This window comes from Narcine bancroftii, chromosome 13 (genome assembly GCF_036971445.1).
Source record: "Narcine bancroftii isolate sNarBan1 chromosome 13, sNarBan1.hap1, whole genome shotgun sequence".
Taxonomy (NCBI): Eukaryota; Metazoa; Chordata; class Chondrichthyes; order Torpediniformes; family Narcinidae; genus Narcine; species Narcine bancroftii.
Genome location: NC_091481.1, coordinates 30,620,951 through 30,642,896, shown reverse-complemented (window position 1 = coordinate 30,642,896; position 21,946 = coordinate 30,620,951). Strand labels below are relative to the sequence as shown.

The 21,946-nt window shown below is 40.5% G+C and overlaps 1 protein-coding gene across 9 annotated transcripts in view; it reads left to right on the top strand.

The window, feature by feature from the left end:
• The window catches only part of aebp2 (AE binding protein 2), a 76,169-nt gene that overhangs the window by 11,864 nt on the left and 42,359 nt on the right, over positions 1-21,946 (top strand). For 8 of the 9 annotated variants that reach the window (XR_011348358.1, XR_011348357.1, XR_011348359.1 and 5 more), the window contains exons 2-5: positions 9,663-9,867; positions 10,782-10,820; positions 15,150-15,257; positions 16,912-17,098. Coding sequence is in view for 6 of the 9 variants with exons in the window: in XM_069909991.1 (XP_069766092.1) it covers positions 9,663-9,867; positions 10,782-10,820; positions 15,150-15,257; positions 16,912-17,098 (539 nt within the window). In the remaining 3 variants the exon portion in view is untranslated. The remainder of the gene's footprint in view (positions 1-9,662; positions 9,868-10,781; positions 10,821-15,149; positions 15,258-16,911; positions 17,099-21,946) is intronic. The other variant, XM_069909989.1, reaches the window with a different exon arrangement.

Below are 21,946 nucleotides of genomic sequence, written 5' to 3'. Positions count from 1 at the left end.
GGGATAACGTAAAACTCCTTAGAGACAGTATGTGTTGTGCTAACCACCACCCCCACCATGTCTGAAATTTCTGAGACTCCCTTGCTATATTCCATCTTCCGTTTTGCCATGTTTAAACTTAGATAAATGTTTTAAAACTGAGATGAACGTTTTCATTGATGAGTAACATTTCAGCGGTCGACAAGTAGTTGTTCAAAATGGCGATGACATCTAGGGTTAAGATTAAGATGTACAATGCACGTACAGTGCAATTTATTGTTAGCAACTATGTTCCAATGGGTCATATTGATTTTATTTTTAAAATACATCCTGGGCTACTTAAAAATGGGCAACAGACTGCAGTTGGCCTAGGTGCCTTAGTTTGGCTACCCTTGCTCTATTGGAACTGATCTCTCACTGTCACCCAACTCTTTATTGTACTGTACGAATAGACTTACTGGATGGCACATAAAACAAATCTTTTCATCATACCTAGGCACATGACAGCAAACATGAACTTGAAAAGTGTTTTATGTAAATTAATGACCATAATTTTATAATCTGCCTCTTGTAAATGGCAAACTACATGCTTTAACCACACTCAACCTGCCCTGTGACTTTCAAAGATCTGTACATCTGATCTTGTACCCTGTTTAGTGCAGTGAAAGAAATTTGTTTCCTGACGACAGATATTTCTTGTCCCTATTGCAGGGAAAGTTTTCTTGATAGTCCCTGTGATTAAATTTATGCTGTACTTCCCCACACTTTCCTGAAACCGCTATGAGGTCCTATTAACTAGAATGAGATAATTATTTTGGTACAGTCTAAGCAGAGACGCTCTTGGAATCAAACCCGAACTGACAAATGCGATGCAGCCTGGTCAATGGAGAGTTGAGATCTTGACCTTTTTCCAAAGTTAAATAGCGTACAAGGGAATGACATTTTCATCCAGTGCATCAGAACTTGTACTTAGCTGGAGGTTTATAAACATGAGCAAGCCAACTCCAGAGTAATGCATCAGAATTGAAATAAAATGAATCGGGAAAAGACTGTTAACAAAGATGGTCTCTTTCTTGAATTAGATTGCAGGTTAATACAGTTGCAGGAAAGCACATTTCTGAAGGGTCCGAACAACTAAGCAACTGGTTAGAGTCATACCTTTCAACAATCAATTTTTTAAAAGTGCATGAAAAGTAAGGCTGTGTCTTTGGTTCATTGATTATTCAAAAATCTGATGGCACCCGGGAAGAAATTCACTGAGGTTCCTGTCCCTTTTCTCCGATGGTAGCAGAGTTGAGGCTGTCTGGGTGGTCAGACACCGCCTCTTGTAGATGTCCTCGATGGATTGAAGTCAGGTGCCTGTGATGTGGCAGGCCAAGTTAACAGCCCTCTGGAGTTTTTTTCTGGCCCTGAGCATTGGCGCCTCCATACCAGGCAGTGATGGAACCAGCCAGAATACTCTCCACCTGTTTTCGAGAGTCTTTGAAATACCAAATCTCCTTAAACACCTCACAAAGTGTAGCCACTGGTGAACCACCTTCTTGGTTGTATCATCGTGGAGGCTCTAGGACAGATCCTTGGAGGTGTCGACACCCAGGAATTTGAAGTTCTTGACCCTCTCCACTACTGAGCCCTCAATGAGGACTGGGTTGTGTTATCCTGACTACCTCCTGAAGTCCACAATTATCTCATTAGCTTTGCTAACATTGACTGCAAGGTTATTGGCGTTGCACCACTCAACAAGCTGATCACTCTCCCTCCTGTACACTTCCTCATTGCCATTTTCCGCTGACGACTGTGGTGTCGTCAGCAAATTTGTAGATGGCATCAGAATTGTGCCTGGCCACAGAGTCGTGGGTGTATAATGAGAGAAGCAGTTGGCTAAGCATGCATTCTTGAGGTGTGTCTGTGTTGTTAATTAGTGGGGAGATGTTTCCATTTCATACTGACTGGTCTTCTGATGAGGAAGTCAACAATTCAGTTGCAGAGGCTCAGAGTTTGTAGCCTCTTGACCAGCACTGAGGGAATAATAATGTTGAAGGATGAGGTGTAATCAATGAAGAGCAGCTGTATGTATGAGTTACCAGGTGATTTAGGGCTGAGTGGAGAGCCAGCGCTGCTGGGAGCGATTGTGATGGTGGGCGAATTGCAGTAGGTCCAGACCTTTGCTTACGTACATGTTAATTCTGGCCATGAGCAGCCTCTCAAAACATTTCATCATAGTAGATGTTGGTCGATAATCATTGAAACAGCTCACGCTGCTCTTGGACACCGACCGGGATGATTGAAGCAGTTGGGGAAACACTGCAGCAGTGAGAAGTTGAAAATGTCCGTGAACACTTCAACTAGTTGGTTGGTGCAAATTGTCAGTACCCGACCAGGTACACCATCAGGGCCTGACGCCTTGCGAGGGTTAACTCTCTTGAATGATGTTCTGACGTCATCCTCAGAGAGATATCAAAGAGTCCTCAGCCTTTGCAAGGATTCTAGTAGGCACTGTTAGGTTTTCCTTCTCAAGGCATGCATAGGTGTTCAGGTCATCGGGTAATGAAGCATCACAGCCATGCATGGTGTTCGTCCTCGCTGTGTAGGCTGTAATGGCCTGCACTCACTGCCATAAGCTGGCGTGTATCTGTCTCCAGAATTTCCACTTTTCTTCAGAGATGGCCTTCTGCAAGACATACCTGGACTTCATGTAGAGATCTAGATACCCAGCATTAAACACCTATGTTCTTGCCCTCAGCAGGCTGCAAATCCTCTGATTCATCCAAGGCTTTTGGTTGGGGAACACCTGTTGTGTGCATGTGGGCACACACTCATCCATGCAGGTCTTGATGAAGTTATTGACACCTGGTGCATATTCAGTCTATGGATGAGTTCTTGAATATGGTCCAGTCCACTGATTCAGAGGTCCTGCAGATGCTCCTCTGCCTCCTTTGAACATACTTTCACCGCCTTCACTACTGTTGCTGTAGTCCTTGTCTCCGCTTGTGCTCCAGGAGTAGAAGTATAGCCAGGTGATCAGACTTGCCAAAGTGGGGTTGTGATATGACTCGGTAGGTGCTTTTCATGGTGGTGTAACAGTGGTCGAGTATGTTGGCTCCCCAGGTCTCACATGTGATGTGTTGATGGGAGTTTGTCAGAGAGTTCTTCAGGTTGGCCCGATTGAATTCCCCTACAATGATCGAGAAGGTATCAGGGTGTGCCGTCTCATGGTCGTTAATCACAGTGCTCAGTCCCTCCAGTGTTAGCTTAGGACAGAATGTACATTACAACCAGAATGATAGCGGTGAACTCCCTCAGCAGGTAGAATGGGTGGCACTTGATTGCCAGATGTTTCAGTTTGGGAGAACCAGGACTGGAACGTAACCATCACGTTTAATGCACCATGATGACTTGATGAGACAAACGCTGCCTCCCCTGGTTTATTCTGAAGCCACTGTCCGGTCAGCATGGTGGAGGGTATAGCCCACGGGGAGTAGCGCTGTATCCAGAATGTCCGCATTTAACCATGTTTCTGTAAAGCACATCACACAGCACTCCCTGATGTTTCTTTGATGTTGAAGTCTGGCTTAGAGTTCGAATTTGTTCTCCAAGGATTGTACATTGGCCAGGAGGCTGACGGAGTGGAAACCTCAGACCCCTGCGTCTCAGCTTAACTGTAGTTCACCTCTGTGTCTGCGTGGTTGGGTCTACTTTATATGGCCTGTGGGTTCACTGTTGGTAATTCCCCTTGTGTTTAAATGGTCTATGCGATACCCTTTAAGTCTCCGACAATGTTTAAATGGACTGAGCGCCTGTTATTTGCAACTCCCACAAAGTTTAAAGGGCCCAATCACTGCCTGTTTAAAACTCTCATAGCGTTGAACTTGCTAGCATGCTGCTGGAACATCAGAACCATGCTAGACAAGGCTGACAGCCACCGACCTGAACGTCGGTCTGCCGTCATTGCACATGAACTCCTCAGACTTGACGTCGACATAGCCGCTCTCAGTGAAGTCCGCCTGGCAGATGTAGGCAGCCTCCAAGAATGCGGCGCAGGTCTGGCAAGCCTTTGGATGAACGACGCCTCTCTGGTGTAGGTTTCCCCTGCAACCGCTGCAACCGTGTCTGCCTGTCCCGCATCGGACTTGTCAGCCACAATCGAGCCTGCAGCTGACGTGGACTTTTACCCCCTCCGTAAATCTTCGTCCGCGAAGCCAAGCCAAAGAAGTGTTGAACTTGCCTGAGCACCGGCTATTTAAAGGTTCTGCGGTCCAATAGAGACTTCTAATTCTTCCAATTACGAGGTCTGCTCGCAATCTTTGGATATCCTTATTCACGGGCAAATTTGATATTGGTTCTGGGGTTGAATGTTAATAGTTCCGAATGGGAATATTTGATAATTCCCATCAGAGCTGCGCATAGAGTCGCCACTATCGGGCGCCATCTTGTAAATGTGCAGAATATGAGTGAACTGACTGATTTGAATATGTAAAAGATAACCTAGTTTGATTGCATTGTGCAGGCAGAATTTAAAAAAAAATCTTCCTTGTTGCATTCAAACAAGATTCTCACTTTGCTGCTTATATAAAAACAGAAGGACATAAGAAATAGACCATCTGGCCCATTAAGCCTGCTTCGCCGATCTGATCTGATGTTAGGCTTATCTTCACCTACCTACCTTTTCCCCATATCCTTTAATTCCCTTTTATGTAAAAATCTATCCAATGTTATCCTCAAAATGTTTACTGAGATAGCCTCCACTACTTCAATAGACAGCAAATTTCGCAGATTTGTGAAAATCAGTTCCTCCTCTGTCTGGAATCTACCCCAAATCTTGAGGCTATGTCCCCAAGTTGCAGAACTGCAGGAGGAGCGGGCCATTGGGGCAGTGGAGCCGAGCACTGGCAGCCTTCAGGCACTCTATAAGCTCATCCGGATTACCCTCAGGCACACCCCGGCAGTGCAGCGCCATCCGCCGCCCCTCCCCCAAAAATCTAACTCCCGACACAACAGTGGGGTGCAATGCTGCCAAGCCCTGAGTTTAGGGAGTGCCGCACCGGATCACGGTGACGGCTCAATGCAGGAGCAGTGGCCGTCTTTGTTATCCCTATTCCCCCATGAAGCTGGAACCGCTCTGCCAGTTATCCACAAATGTGAGATGTGGAATAAAATTTGCTCTAACCACATTTGTGTTAGGCAAAGACTCTAAGCACCTCCCTCTGAATTCTCGACTTCCTGTCGGGGCGACTTCAGGTAGTCCAGATCGGTAACAGCACCTCCAGGACCATCACACTGAGCATAGAGGCCCCTCCAGAACTGCATGCTTAGTCCACTACTATTCACTCAGCTGACCCACAGCTGTGCGGCTAAACACAGCTCGAACCACATCGTTAAGTTTGCTGACGACACAACCGTGGTGTGCCAGATCAGTAAGAATGACGAGTCAATGTACAAATGAGGTGCAGTCGTTAACAGACTGGTGCAGAGCCAACAACCTGTATCTGAACGTTTTTTTAAAAACTGGTTGTTGACTTCAGAAGAGCTCTGGGGGACCACGCTCGGCTGACCGTCGAGGTCGTCAAGGCTATCAAGTTTCTTGGAGTGCACTTGGCAGAGAATGTATCCTAGTCCCTTAACACCAGCTCCATACCCAAGAAAGCCCAGCAACACTTCTACTTGCAGCGAAGGCTGAGGAAAGTTCATCTTCCACCCTCCATCCTCACCACATTTTACTGAGGATGTAGCGAGAGCATCCTGTGTAACTGCATCTCCACCTGGATTGGAAGCTGGACCAGCTTGGACCTCAAGACCCTGCAGAGGATAGTGAAATCAGCATAAAAAAGATCATTGTGAGCTCTCTTCTTGCCATCTCCAACACTCGATGAGGGCAAAAGGCAATAAACATTGTGAAGGACTCCACGCACCCCTTGGGTAAACTGTTCTCACTCAACCCTTGTGTCCAGAATGGGCAATAGTTTTTCTTCAAGCCATCAGGCTCCTGAACTCCCAGAATATATGTGGATAGGGTACTGTGGACTTTTACGACTTTATATTTCACTGTGTTTAACTTCTATTCTAACAAATATATATGTAAATATGCTCCATGGTCCTGGAGAAATGCTATCTCGTCTTTGCCGTGCTCGCATGGTATGAATGATTAATAAAGGTGACTTGACTTCTTGGTGTATAAGGAATAGGTAGGAAAGAATTGATACTAACATCAGATCAGTTAGTTTTATTCAAATGCAGTCCCTTGAGCCTGCTCTGTTATTTCTCATTCCTGGTCTGCTACGCATGTGAAAAATGACAATGAAATTTTTGGGTTGGTGAGTGAATATTCAGTGATGCAGTTGCATTAATCGCCATAATTTTAAACTGTGACATTTAAAATGAACAATTTGAATTCCATGAATGCACTTTGTAAGTACAGTACATGAGTGATAAGAATAGGAAATGTTTGATACGATAAAGCAGTACATATGGCGCTAGGTTGATAACTTAGAGCCCTCCCTCTCTTCTTTCTCCTTACCCAATCAATAAATCCTACTTTTCTTTCTGCCTTCATAAAGTAAAAGATGTTAAGGTGGACAAAAAGAAGACAATAGAGCTGAAAGTATAGCCTTGACCTGCATTAGAGTTAAAAACACCAAGGACGATTCTCCTAAATTCTTTGCAGGGCTCATTTAATACATCCAAAGGGTACTGCTCTTAAATTTTCCTTTCTTCCAACTGAAACTTTGTTTTTTTCCTTTCTTGCTTCTCCAAAAACCCACTTATTCTTTGCAATTTCCCTGGATTCTGAGACTACAGAAATTTACCTTTGAATGTGAAATTTTGAAATCCGTATAATTTCATAAATGGTGCAGTGTCATCCTGGGAAGTCTTCTGTGGGAGTGGGTAGGGGGGTAACCTCCACCTTCCTGAGTGCTTGAATCCAAGCAAGGCACAGTTGCAAAGATTGTATTTATGATCATTTAAATACAAAACCGCTCAGTATTTTTCAAAAGTCCTGTGTGGAAGGAGGGGAGAATGGAGACCAAATGTAAATATCTTGGGCATGACTATATTGTGAGTTAACTTTACCAGGAGCATCTTACATCATTGGAGGAATGATAGCATCATGGGTAAGATATTTGATTATTCTCCATTCATTTGGAGATGATGTTTGAATCTTATTGTGACATTTGGGGAATTTAAAGTTAATATATTCAAAAGCTGGAACAGGAAGCTAATACTTAATAGTGATGTATGAAATTGAGTTGGTCATAGATTTATTGACCTTCAATAATGGAAGTGTGCTGATCTCCATGACTTGGACAATATTCACAGAAATGTGGCAATTGCTGAGCTGCACCTTGAAATGTCAACTCGTGTTGGAGATGGTTTAGGGCAGGTGTCAAATATTTATCTTCTTATTTCTTTCCAGCTGATCCTTTTGTGCACCTTCTCCAGCGCCTCTTTCAACAATGCAACCAAGGTTCTATGCATGTCTGGCATAATTGATGTTTCATTTGCCTTGGATGCAAATCATATTTTTAATTAGCTTCTATCCATTGTAACTTTGGCTGCTGTTAATTACATTGGATTTCCTTTTTTTCTTGTACAGTATCTGCCTGTTGATTTTAATTTTTTTTAGAGTAGTGCTTAAACATTTTTTGTTAGAGATTTCTGCAGCTTGCATCGCTTCCTAATTGACTAGTCTGTATTTCCTGTGTGGTGCTTTGACCTATTAAAACTCCACAGAAATTGAAATTGATAGAGGAGACGGTGAAAAATTTTAAATTTGACCCCAGTTCTTCAACTGCAAATCTCAAAAGAATTTGGCTACGTTTTTATTCATTTTCTAGGCCAAGGTTGACTGGCAGCACTATCCATTATTGCAGAACACAATCCACTGGAGAAACCTGGGGGTCAATCCGTCTCAATTGGAGAAAAAGAATTGTCAAACAGGCCGGAGCCCTTCATCAAGACTCCATTGTGGTCAGTTGGAATGGAAGTAATGTTTTTGCCAATTGAGCAGGCTCTTTTGCTTTGGTGGTGTTGATGCTGCTTGCATTCAGGCCTGACCTGACCTACAATAACCTGTTTGCTGCAGTTGACTATATTAGCTTTAAGAAAGAGTTCCACTTGCAAAGATTGACCATCCTTTTTTCTCCATGGATGCTTGCTGACCTGCTGAGGCCCTCTAGCCTCTCATTATTTGCTCAAAACTCCAATCCCTGCAGTTCTTGGATTCTCAGCATTTCTGATGTAATAGTTATTTAATCCTGAGATCCAGAGTTGCAGAGGGGATAAAACAATAAATCATGTAAGGGGTAGAAAGCAAGGGTCATAAAAGGACAAAGATTAGTGATGCAGGATAGGCAATTGGGCAGTATGTCGGGCAGTATTTACGAAGGGAAGAAAAATCTTAACATATAAAATTAGTGGTTTCATCGGGAGAGCTGCTTCCAAAGATTAATTGTGATTCCTCAAATTCCATTGGAGCATGATTAAAATAGAGAACAGAAAAGCATCTGGAAGTTTAAGTTTGTGCTAATGAACTTGGCAAAAGTGTTCAGCAAAACAACTTAATGTAATGGCATCCAGATGAAATGGCAGTTAAACCTTTATCCAACAGAATTTTTTTTTTATCCCTTGTTCCCCCTGCCCCCCCCACCCCCCCCCCCCCCTCTTTCTGCAGTAATTTTGACAGTGCTACATTTGGTTTATAAAATGAATTGGTCAGAAATCTTGTTTTCTACCTTTCACATGTGTTGAGATAGGTTTTTTAATTTATCGTGAGAATCGGCCAAAAAGATAAAGAACCCTCAATTTGGAATTTTATTATCAATTGTGTGGAGGTCTCGACGTTTTCACGCAAGGAAAAAGCAATGAGACAAATTGAATCTTGTCCATAGGTTATCTAAACGCAAAGCCAGAAGCATGAAAAAAATAAAAACAGAGCATGCAGGAAATGTGTAGCATGCAAGCAGTATCGATTGAAAGAGAAACTTGGCTTTGGGTCATTGAGCATTCAAAACGGTACAAGTTAAATTTCTCGGGACTAATTGTACTTCTTAGAAGTTTATTTAATTTAATTTGCATAACAACCAAAGAAGTGAAAATTTGCTGTTTGCATGGGCCAGTCAGTATTCCCTTTCTCACTGCCCCTAGATATTCTGAAGTGGTAGTCTGCTTCAAATGGCAACTCGACAGCGAATCCTTTACAGAAAGGGGAGTAACATCGATCTCTGAATCTGATCAAATAGCTTCTCCTCTTAGTACTTGAATATTGTCTCCACCCCACTCATATTTGCAATTTCAAGAACGTTCGTCAAAGACAACCTGAAATGGAACAGTCGCATTTTCCGATATGTACTTTGGTCAGTGACTTAATGTGGTTCAGCTTTCTCAACTGTGTGGAGCTCAAAACTGCATGGAGTACTTTGACTTGTCTGTGGGCTCCTTTTGTATTGATTCATAAGCTTGATTTCCATACTCCAAATGCTGTGGAATTTAACTCATTTTCTAATGGCTTATGACCGATTTACCGTTCGTGACATTGGGGCAAGTGTTCCTGAAGTCGGCGTTGGCTCTTCAGCTTGGCTCAATGCAGGCCTATGAGAGAGGTCTTGGGGGAGAAATACAATATTATATTTTGACTGATAGATGTGATTACTTTGCACTCGATTAAAAACACTGCTTTCTCTTCAAAGTATCAGCAGCACCTTAATGGACATGGACAGTACTATCTCCAGTGGACGCTCTACTCCAGCGCTGATAAATGGTCACGGAAGCACTACTACAGGGAAGAGTATCACTTACAACTGCTGTTGGGACCAATGCCAGACCAGTTTCTGCTCCAGTCCAGATTTGGCAGACCACATCCGATCAATTCATGTGGATGGGCAACGTGGAGGGGTCTGTCTTTCTTTTTATTTCTCTTCGTTTGGATAGCTAAATGCTGAGACGAAATGTAATTAACAAGGCTCAGTGGAGTCAAAGCTTGAAATTTCATTTAGCAGTCAGTAACTTGCCAACTTTCTTTGTACAATTTAATTCCTGTTTAGGTGTAGTTCTAGAAGATCAAGGGTGGCTGATTATGGTTTCCTCATCTTTTTTGATTTGATGATCTAAATTTGCTGTCAGTGAAATCTGCCAAATTCATTTTTGGGGTTGTAGGTGTTAAATGATTAAGAAACGCATTGATTTGATTGTCTCTCTCATGGCAAAGCTCAAGTATTGTAAGGCCGCATAGCCGTGTGTGAAGGACCAAGTGAGGAGCATACTCTGTAATTTACTAGGATGAATACAAGATAATTAGATTTAATTTCAAACAATCTTTCATGTGCTCCTTCATGCAACCTCTGGAAAGACTTTGTGTGTCAGTTTCTTCCTGCTAAAGTCTCTCTTGTGGATATGTCATTGACGGCCCACTTAGCTACTGGATGTCTAAGTATTGTGTGATTTGTTTTTGGATCCATTCTCAATTTATCCCCCCTTTTCTTCAGGCTTTCTTAACGCAGTTACCTGCACGGAAAATGTATTTTTAATCTGAATAACAATTCTGGACTAGTTTTCCATCCAGTTGCTTGTCTTGATTACAATCTTTCAGTTGCAACTGCCCATGCAAATAAGAATAGCTACTAATGTTCTGTGAAGATTCAGTAACTTGAATCAATATGTTCTACAAAATTATATTTAAAATTTAAGTTGAAGTTTATTCCTAACCTGAAATTCCTCTTGATCTGCATACACTGAGTGAAGTTGCTTGAGTGTTTCACAACCAGCCAAACATTGTGTTTACCTTGCACTTCATGACTTTTGTCTTGTAGAAGCCTTTGAAGAGTCAGATAGTGAGTCATTCACCACAGGTACTTGGCCCTTTCCTGTCTTGGTGGTGGTATTTAAAGGTTACTCTGTTTCTGAATCTATGGGGCTGATCCAGCAAATGGCATCATAATTCATGTGGAAGAATGTTTGCATTTTAGCTACAAGCACTTCACATTGCTGGAGGTGAAGTGGAGATCTTGGCTGTGCTGCTCATTACTTGTGACACAGGGTCTTGAATTATCTGGCAATTATGTTACAAATGCTTTCCCTCAAAAACTGGTGTTTGAATTGTTTTTGAATGTTTAACAAAACAGCAAAACGGTAAATATGCATTTTCTAGTTAGATGGGCAAAGTTAAATTTATTTTTAAGATTGTATTCATTTTTTTTTCTGAAATGAAACCTTGAGGCAAATAGATGATAGATTTCTGCTTATGGATTGTTTGATGTCATTCGCCCAAAATTAGCGTAAGTTGTACAAAAGATATTTTAATATTTTAATTTAATTTTTAAATATTAAATCAAAGCCAATTCTCTTCTAATCAAGAATACACATTGGATATATTAAATGGTTTTATCCTAATATAATTATTCTAAAATAAAATAATTTATAAAGGCTTCTAAACATTAACATTTTTAAGTTCAGTTGTTGAGTCATTGTACCTTCGACCTGACATGTCAATGCATTAGACCATTTGCACTCATCCTTTATGGCTGCATTAGATCTGTTTCCTTTATGTCCTATTTAGGTGCTCATCTAAATCTGCTAAATGTGGAGTGTATCTGACTCCACTGGCAGCAAGTTCCTTGCTCTCATCTCATCATCCCTCAGCCTATTTTACTCCACAGAAAACAAACCTAGTCTCTTCCCGTAACCAAAAACCTTCATTTCAGGGAGCATTGTGGTGAATCTCCTCCAGCTCAATCATTCTTAGTGTGCACGTAGCTCTTCAAGTACATTTAATTTCTTTTTCAATGTGGCAATGTCATGTCCCAACTTCTGCATTGTATGCTTAAACCAATGAAGGAGTGTGTGCCAAATGTTCCCTTCGCCATCCTGTCTCCACCTTTTGCTACTTTTAGGGATTGAGGGGTTATTTCTGTTCATCAACATAGCTTTTGCCCCTTGTTTCTGTCATTCCTCTTCCCAAAATGCATCACCTCACACTTATCAAGATTGGTATATAAAATCACGAGGTGCATAGATAAGGCAAATAGTTAGGTTTTTCCAACAGAGAGTAGTTTGTAATTAGACCTCATGGGTGTGCGAGGAGAACAATTTTTAAAAGGGAGTTAAGGGGCACCACACAGAAGATGGTAGCTTTATTGATGGTAGCCAGAAGAAATGGTAAAGCAAGGTATGATTGTAACATTTAAGATATTTCAACAGGTTTGTAGATAGGAAAGGTTTTGGGAGTGATGGAACTGACTTGGATTCATTCACATGAACATGTTGGGCCAAAGGGCCTGTTTCTGTGCTTGATCTGATTCCAGCATCCATCTGACAGCGCTCCTTCTGACTTTATGGTTGATCAAAATCTTGTCGATTTAGACAATCTTCTTTGCTCTCCACAAGTTTATGTCATCCCAAAACTTATCCACATTCAAATGGTAATTTGCATCACCGAGGTCCTAGTGCCTGGCAAAAATGAACTGCTGTTTAAAAAAAAAAACTCTGGGTTTGCCTGCACATAGAGAGTGCTTTGGTTGGAGACTTTGCATCAGGGCTGAGTGTGTAAAGGGGAGATGCCCAGTATAAAGGATGCTCTAGCAACTGATAGGTAGAACTAAGTGAAAAGGGTTGCAGATTTAGCCAGATGGGGCAGAGACAGGTGGAGATGGCTAGAAAGTCGTAAGTGGAGAGCACGGCATGCACTTTATAGAATCTATTTAGAAAGGAAGATAATGAGGGGAACCAGATGAAGGTGAGATGAGGAATGTATGTGGTTTGCATCTAGAAAGGAGTTTGAAAATATGGGATAACGTACGAGATAAAAGGATCTCTTTTTTACATTCATATTGTGTAATTTAAATGTACATTTTGGCTTTGGTTTGAATTTCCCTTTTGCCTGAAATGTTTCATTAGTTCTCTGGCTGGGTGTGCCGGCATTAGCAGTACTCGAGGCGATTTCAGTTGAGGAAATGCTTTGTAATATTTTTGAGGCTTGTTGATAACACAAACCAGGGGTACAAGAAGAAAGGGTGTCTTGCATCAGTTAGACAGGGCCTTTAAGACTCCACCAAGAGAACTGTGCAGAAAACTGTGAGAAAAGATGTGACCTGAAGATAATAAAAGAATAGTGGAACCGCCATATGAGTTTAGAAGAATGAGAGGGGATTAAATTAAAATCTAACTTTCAAGGGTTAGACAAACTGGATGAGGAAGATAGTTTCCCTTTGCTGGAGTGCTGAGAAATAATTGTATTGAGGTAAGATGTTTGTGACTGAGATGGGGATAAATGTCTTCTTTCAAATGGTGGTGAAAGACACTTAAGAGATACATTATAAGTGATCAATGATAATATAATTTTGAAAAGGCTCAGAGGGTCTATTCTTTTTTCCTCATGCAGTTTACAGCTTAAATGATCATGTAATTGGTTGTATATTGAAATCCTTTTTTGATATTGCATTCTGTCATGTGTTTTGCTAAAAAAACAATCTTAGTGGAAGATGAAAAGATTACTTTGAACAAGCAAACGGAGGGAAAATAAAACTATGCATGCAAGTCTTGTCTGAAATTGGTCATGTGATCTTTTGGATATTTAATTATCAGGTCTTCGATATTCAAAACTTGATTAGAATTGTACAGATATTTCAGATTTATGAACATATATCCTTTATACAAGTAACTTAAATCCTCTAGTTTTGGAACCTCAGTATTGCTGGAGGACCTGCAGAATTTTCAGACTTTTTGGTACGACTTCTGTAAATATAAACTCTTATTTCATCTTTTTTTGTGAGTTACATAGAAATAGAAAATTTCCACTTAATACTGTGAGTTTAAAGGAAGAGGAAAATGTACAAGTACTTGTGGTCCCAACTCTGACAGAATATGCAGCCCTGTGTCCAGACTTGTCGATACTGATGCTAGAATATCAACATTTCCAAAAAATAGGATTTTAACTGTGCTTGAGGATCTGCTAAGCAACTTTTTTTTTCTGATATGATGTCAGAAGCTCACCAACATTGAGTGAAGTCGACATCAGAGGCTTCTAATTAGACTTAGTACCCTGCTCCCATCTGTTTGCCATCCTGCATATTGGGTCTAAGCTTTAGCAGTCTTGTGTTTTCTGGATGGAGTTTGTTCCAATGTGATTTTTAAAAAGTATACTAGTTGAGTAACTGCTAAATTTATTTTGTAGGAGCAACAAATCTAACTATTAGTGGTTTATTAATATTGTTTCCCTTGTATTGGTATAGCTAATTATGAAGAATTGGCTGTTTCCATGTCTGATCAGATGTCATGGTCTAAATGCAATTTTTTCCATCGAGATACTAGTGGCCATTGGTTTGCTCGAGTGGCATTTTAACTTTATAGAAAGCTCATAACTTGCATCGTAGCTAGATTATTATTGCTTGCCAAAAAACAGTCATCATTGCATTATAGCATTTTGTTTGAAATCATTTATGTGTTTTCCTTCATCCTCAATTCTCAAAATGCAAAGAGAATTGCTGAATCAGGTTTTCACAAATTGGCCAAATAATAGTGAGAAATTAGTCAATGTTTAATTTCAGTTGTTTATGGGGAGCTTTTAATTTAAATTGATTTTGCATTTACAGAAAATAAATCCTAATATCCTCTAGTCATACTATCTAGCTGGTTTCCACTTGGTGGAAATCTAATCAATTATGCTTTATAAAAAGAGTTGTCATCTATAATTTAGCCATTCCAAACCTGCAACTTTTTGAAGGTGGGCATATCTGAAAGGCTGGTTACTTTTCCAAGTTATTTAATTCTTCAAGGAGCATGGTAAGATCTCTTGAACGGCCATTCTCAACCGATTTTTGCCTTTGGCCCCCTTAGGACTCTGCTCATAGTTTATGGGGCTCCTTCCCTATGAAGCACTCAAGTTTACTCGGTTTCTTCTGTTCTTCTGCCAACTATGTTTTTTTTTGAAAAAAACCATCCGATTTGTATTTACTTGAGGTTGCAAGTGACTTTGGAATTTGTTTTTTCTGAAATTCCTGATGAGTCACTTCACCACTGACTCTAGATACCTTTGTACCTATTGCGGTGCCGTGGTAATCTGAGAAAAATGTCACTTTACTGAGAATTGACAAACTTACTCATTTAATTAATTTTAAAGCAAAAGATTGTTTGAATCATGACTTTCACATAATGTTTCAAACATTCTAAACTTTATTTTTCAGGTTTTTGTTTGTTTATGGAAAGGGTGCAAAGTGTACAACACGCCATCTACTAGTCAGAGCTGGCTTCAAAGGCATATGCTCACACATAGTGGAGACAAGCCATTTAAGGTAGGTATGAAAATATCACCAAAGCATAATGGCATGGATTCATTTTCTTGATGAGTGAATGAGCACCTCTTTTTTTAATATATTATTAAAGGACCCTTGGAAATCCCAAAATGCTATTGTGCTTAATATTGAGGTTAAATGTGGGTTTTGATTAAATGCACAGATTGTAATGTTTGAATATCAGGTTGCTTTTTGTTACTGGCCAGCACATCCGTAGATGCTGCAGAACTCTGTATTGCTGGCTAAACATTTTTTTCAATTCCACTTGGTTAACATTCAAAGGCGGCTTCGTTCCAGGGTTCTTGAAAGTATGTGTAGAAAACCAAATTTTGCAAATCCAAATGTTGTGCAAGCTAGATCTTTAATGATAAAGGATCCAGACATGACATTTTTTGATATTTGATGGTGCGTCTGCTTGTTCAGATCTGCTGCCTCCTCTTGTGACCAAGGGATTTAACATGGAATGTATTGTAGAGCATTGAAATTAAGATAACCACAGCAGAATCAGTTCCTTGAACTTTGTTGTTTGAGCCAAGATTAATTTATACTGTACATTGATACTTACTACTTGAAGATGAGGTTTTTGTGGATTGTTAAGACTTGTAACTGAAATTTTAAAAAAAAACACACACACACATACACGAGTTGACCATGGAATCGAGTTTTCCTAAATTGAGATTTTACTTGAATTTTATCCATTTATCAATGTTCTCCAGTAGTTTAGTGGGGAATAAATGCATGGTTGTAAATAGGTTTTCAATTGAAAACCGTATTATCACTAAAGTGGAATAGCCATTTAATAAACTACCATTTGGTTCTGTTAAAAATGATGTGATTTTTCCCCCCCCAGAGAAACAGGATTTTATTTTTCATTTGTATTCTCCAACTGGTATGAATTTTATCTTGATGCTTTTCCAGCAGAACACACATCAGAGGGTTTTATTGGAGCCAGTTGCTAATTTTGTCTTGTGCTTGTCTGAATATGTTTTGGGTTTAATCTCTCACGTTGAGTTTATTCTATTGTTCTGGATTACCTCACCAGATAGTCCATCATATTTACGTGCTGATTCTTCCAAGATTTTAATGTGATCATATCTCAGACTCCCAAATTAATTCCTGACTGCGCAAATTGTCCTGGTCTCTGAGCTGCTTACATCCCAGTATTCTAGTTAAAGTAAGCAGTAAATCTCCAAGTCCAATAAATCTGCCTTTCCCCCCCCCCCCCCTTTGATATGCTCTGCAGAAGCATTAGATTAATGGCATTCTACAAAGTTAGGCCTTACTCAGTTTGGACCTACCATGTTTCGAACTTGACAATCAAGGCCACAGCATTAAATGTATATATTTTTTAATTGCTGAGTTAGCCAGTTTTGGAACATACTTTTTCTTTTTTATGCACAAATTGATTTTGTGGATAATTGCGTGCATACGAGTTGGCATATTCAATAGCTTTCCAGTTTATACAAGTGCTTAATCAATGTTTAATGTGCATCAAATAGTTTAGAACTGACGTGCTTATTGAAGCGTAGTTGGGTGGAGTGTAACACTTCAGAATCTGTAGTTAATCAAGATTTATCTAAATATTCAGAATTGTACACTGGTTTTGTGGTGATTTTTATTTTGCCATAACAAGAATTTTCACTTTTCTTCTCAGTGTGTGGTTGGTGGGTGTACTGCTAGCTTTGCATCTCAAGGTGGCCTTGCTCGTCACGTCCCCACTCATTTCAGCCAACAAAACTCTGCAAAGGTCACTAGTCAGCCCAAGGTCAAAGAGGAGTCCCCTTCAAAAGCAGTAATGAATAAACGAAGGAGGCTAAAAAATAAGCGGCGGCGTTCACTCCGTAAGTGTCTTTTTTTTAAACTTGTCCTCGATCAGTATTGGGTGTTCATCCTGACCTAATTTCTTGAACTCTTTCAATTTTAATTGCTTACAATATGACGTATTATTGTATTCAGCATTTGGACATTTTATTGATCAGGTGGATGTAGCTGAAGGTGGTTCATTGAGTACACCTCAACTTCAATTGTAATTCTTCCTGAGTTAATGGAAGTATTTTTTTTGGATGGACAATGTAATTCTAGGCTCTTCCACCAGGTGTTTTTAGATAACCTCACTTGTGATTTGAGCGGTCGGTGGCAGTTGCCACAAATATTCATGTGACATAGGAATACCTGTGTGCTGTTGAGACTAGTTTAAACAAGAGGTGAAATATATATGTGCCTTTTCTTGCCATAATGTTTTATCTCTCACCCTCATTCTTTTTTTTTTAAAAAGGTTCTTGGGTGTCTTTCATGAAAGAGCATTTATTGTGACCTTCTCTGGTTTGCATGTGAATTAACACTCATTTTATGTTGTTCAAATTAAAATGCACATGGAATTGACCTTGCAAACCATGCAGTTATTCAATGTTTAAAATATCATGAATTAAGTGACTTGCCATGTGGAGTGAGACAGAACTAATATAGCATAATTTGAGAATTCTAAGCAACAACAAACTGCATTGCTGACAGGAAAACTGTTCTTGGGCATTGACCCAAAATAGTGTTCCTTGTTATGGAAGTTTTAAGTCATCTGTATAAAATGATGCTTTGCTTGATGGTTCTCATTTAGTACGATAGCTTATTTTCTCCAAGCTCCACTTAATAGAAGCAGGTTTGGAGGTTTTTAAATCCTTCCTTCTCAAATAAAGGAGAACACCATTTGAAATAATTCAAATATTGGTGAACTTTTCAAAAAACTTAATGACAAGCAAATTGTAATATCAGTATTTAATGGGGCTAGGAACTTGAATATGATACACACCAAAGAAGGATGGCAAAGCCTTGACAGATGTAATGAACATTTACAGTAATGGCACTGATTATGGAGTTTCCACTGAATGGAGAGCCTCCTATTTCTTCTTGGAGGAGAAACAGTTTAAGGGGCATTCAAAATAGTTTCATTAAATGCCGATAATTATTCTCCTCTGTTAATGGAAAAAGTTAAGGAAAAACAATAACCAGCAAACTTTTTTACACCATGGATTGACTTGATGCATTGCCTAAAGGGATCATGAAGCAGATTCCCGCACCCCCCACCCCCCCACCTGCCCTCTGTATTTCAATTGAAAATTGTATATTAAAGGAAAGTATCTGTGGAGTTCTGGAGTTTAAAAAAAAATCAAGAAGTGATTGATTCCTTTTCTCTTTCAAAAAGGACTTAATTTGTCTTGTTGGATGTTTTTTTTAAGGAAAAAAAAGGATTTGCACAGATTATTCCTAAATTTTCTGCTCATGAGTTGCACATTTTTGAATTAAACTATTATCCAACAGGTTTAAAAACAATCAATTCTTACTGAAGGTTAAATTATGAGCAAGAAATTCCACCCAGTGATTTTCCCCCCCCCCCCTTGTCATTAGAACTTTGATCACTCATTAATGAGTTCCACCAGTAAAGGGATTGAAAATTGCTCTTGTGCCATCCTCTTTGAGCTAAATCCTAAGTTGCGAGTCCCCTATTCTGAAGTTTCATGATTCAAGACTTTAAATTTAAATTTTTAATTTTTAAAATTTAGAAGTAGAGGCCAATTTGGCTCTACAGGTCAATTCGCCCAATTTGCACCCCATTAACCTACATCCCCGGTGCATTTTGAAGGGTGGAAGGAAACTGGAGCCCCCAGAGAAGACCCCCACGCAGACACTGGGAAATGTACAAAATCCTTACAAACAGTGCAGGAACTCGAACCTTGATCTGGTCTTAATTGCTGGGACTGTAAAGGCCTTGCGCTAACTGCGATGCCATCCCGGCCAACTTAGCCAAGGGAAATGTCCTCTGAATCTAACCTGAAAGAATTTGTTTCAATGAGACCTTGCATCATACAAGATATCGTGAAGCTCTTCTTGATTTCTCAACTTATCAATAAGTACCATCCCTGGACCCGGCCTTGTGATTTTTTGTTGCACTCTTTTGTGGAAATTTGATTCGTTCTTCTGTGAAACTAAAACTGCACACTGTGCCACCTATGTGGTTTCACCAGCACCCTACTTGATGACAGTAAGATTTCTTTACTCCTGTATTCAGATCATATAATGAAGGCTAATATCTTCATCTCTTGCTGCACCCACATCTGGCCCTTCAACTTGTGTACAATTGCAGAACATCCCTTTTGAGTGTGAACTTGTACACTGTTGTTCTGTAAGGTATTAAAGAACTTCTGATTTTTTTGGAATTGTATTCAGTTTCTCTCCCACTTAGTTTTTCCTTGAAGCCTTTATTGAAAGCAAAGGCATCATAATGTGCCATGCCTATACACGATGTGCAAAAAAAGCACTAGGATATTCGTGAAACATAGACTACCTTTCATAAATTCTACGTACTCCAGCTTTTCTTTGCCATTGACATGAGTCTCATGGATCAATGGGCTCGCCCACCCCCACCCACCCCCAGCCAAATCTGCTCTGACTCTAATGGGGTCTCGGTCTTCTCTTTTCCCCCCCCCCCCCCCCACCTTAATATTAGGTTTACATTTAATACTCTTGAATGCACACGAGCAATTCCAGAATCTCAACAACTTTGAAAGGTAACTAGATAATCCACTGTAGATATCTTTTTCAAAACTGATGTAAATCATAAATCCTTGGGATTTATCACCTCCACTGCTTCTCTAGTACATTTCTTTATAGTTCCTTCAATTCCTCTTATTCGATTTTTCTGATTTGTGCACAATAATCTGACTCTTTTGTGAATTCAGGGATAAAATAATTTTGTTAGCTCTGCATATATATATATATATATATATATATATATATATATATATATATTTTATATATATATATATATATATATATATATATATATTTTATATATATATATATATATTTTATATTTATATATATATATTATATATATTATATTTATTTATATATATATATATTTTATATATATATCTTTTCTTTCTTTGGCTTGGCTTCGCGGACGAAGATTTATGGAGGGGGTAAAAAGTCCACGTCAGCTGCAGGCTCGTTTGTGGCTGACAAGTCCGATGCGGGACAGGCAGACACGATTGCAGCGGTTGCAATGGAAAATTGGTTGGTTGGGGTTAGGTGTTGGGTTTTTCCTCCTTTGCCTTTTGTCAGTGAGGTGGGCTCTGCGGTCTTCTTCAAAGGAGGTTGCTGCCCGCCAAACTGTGAGGCGCCAAGATGCACGGTTTGAGGCGTTATCAGCCCACTGGCGGTGGTCAATGTGGCAGGCACCAAGAGATTTCTTTAGGCAGTCCTTGTACCTTTTCTTTGGTGCACCTCTGTCACGGTGGCCAGTGGAGAGCTCGCCATATAACACGATCTTGGGAAGGCGATGGTCCTCCATTCTGGAGACGTGACCCATCCAGCGCAGCTGGATCTTCAGCAGCGTGGACTCGATGCTGTCGACCTCTGCCATCTCGAGTACTTCGACGTTAGGGGTGTAAGCGCTCCAATGGATGTTGAGGATGGAGCGGAGACAACGCTGGTGGAAGCGTTCTAGGAGCCGTAGGTGGTGCCGGTAGAGGACCCATGATTCGGAGCCGAACAGGAGTGTGGGTATGACAACGGCTCTGTATACGCTTATCTTTGTGAGGTTTTTCAGTTGGTTGTTTTTCCAGACTCTTTTGTGTAGTCTTCCAAAGGCGCTATTTGCCTTGGCGAGTCTGTTGTCTATCTCATTGTCGATCCTTGCATCTGATGAAATGGTGCAGCCGAGATAGGTAAACTGGTTGACCGTTTTGAGTTTTGTGTGCCCGATGGAGATGTGGGGGGGCTGGTAGTCACGGTGGGGAGCTGGCTGATGGAGGACCTCAGTTTTCTTCAGGCTGACTTCCAGGCCAAACATTTTGGCAGTTTCCGTAAAGCAGGACGTCAAGCGCTGAAGAGCTGGCTCTGAATGGGCAACTAAAGCGGCATCATCTGCAAAGAGTAGTTCACGGACAAGTTTCTCTTGTGTCTTGGTGTGAGCTTGCAGACGCCTCAGATTGAAGAGACTGCCATCCGTGCGGTACCGGATGTAAACAGCGTCTTCATTGTTGGGGTCTTTCATGGCTTGGTTCAGCATCATGCTGAAGAAGATTGAAAAGAGGGTTGGTGCGAGAACACAGCCTTGCTTCACGCCATTGTTAATGGAGAAGGGTTCAGAGAGCTCATTGCTGTATCTGACCCGACCTTGTTGGTTTTCGTGCAGTTGGATAATCATGTTGAGGAACTTTGGGGGACAGCCGATGCGCTCTAGTATTTGCCAAAGCCCTTTACTGCTCACGGTGTCGAAGGCTTTGGTGAGGTCAACAAAGGTGATGTAGAGTCCTTTGTTTTGTTCTCTGCACTTTTCTTGGAGCTGTCTGAGGGCAAAGACCATGTTGGTAGTTCCTCTGTTTGCGCGAAAGCCGCACTGTGATTCTGGGAGAATATTCTCGGCGACACTAGGTATTATTCTATTTAGTAGAATCCTAGCGAAGATTTTGCCTGCAATGGAGAGCAACGTGATTCCCCTGTAGTTTGAGCAGTCTGATTTCTCGCCTTTGTTTTTGTACAGGGTGATGATGGTGGCATCACGAAGATCCTGAGGCAGTTTACCTTGGTCCCAACAAAGCTTGAAAAACTCATGCAGTTTGGCATGCAGAGTTTTGCCGCCAGCCTTCCAGACCTCTGGGGGGATTCCATATATATATTTTATATATATATAT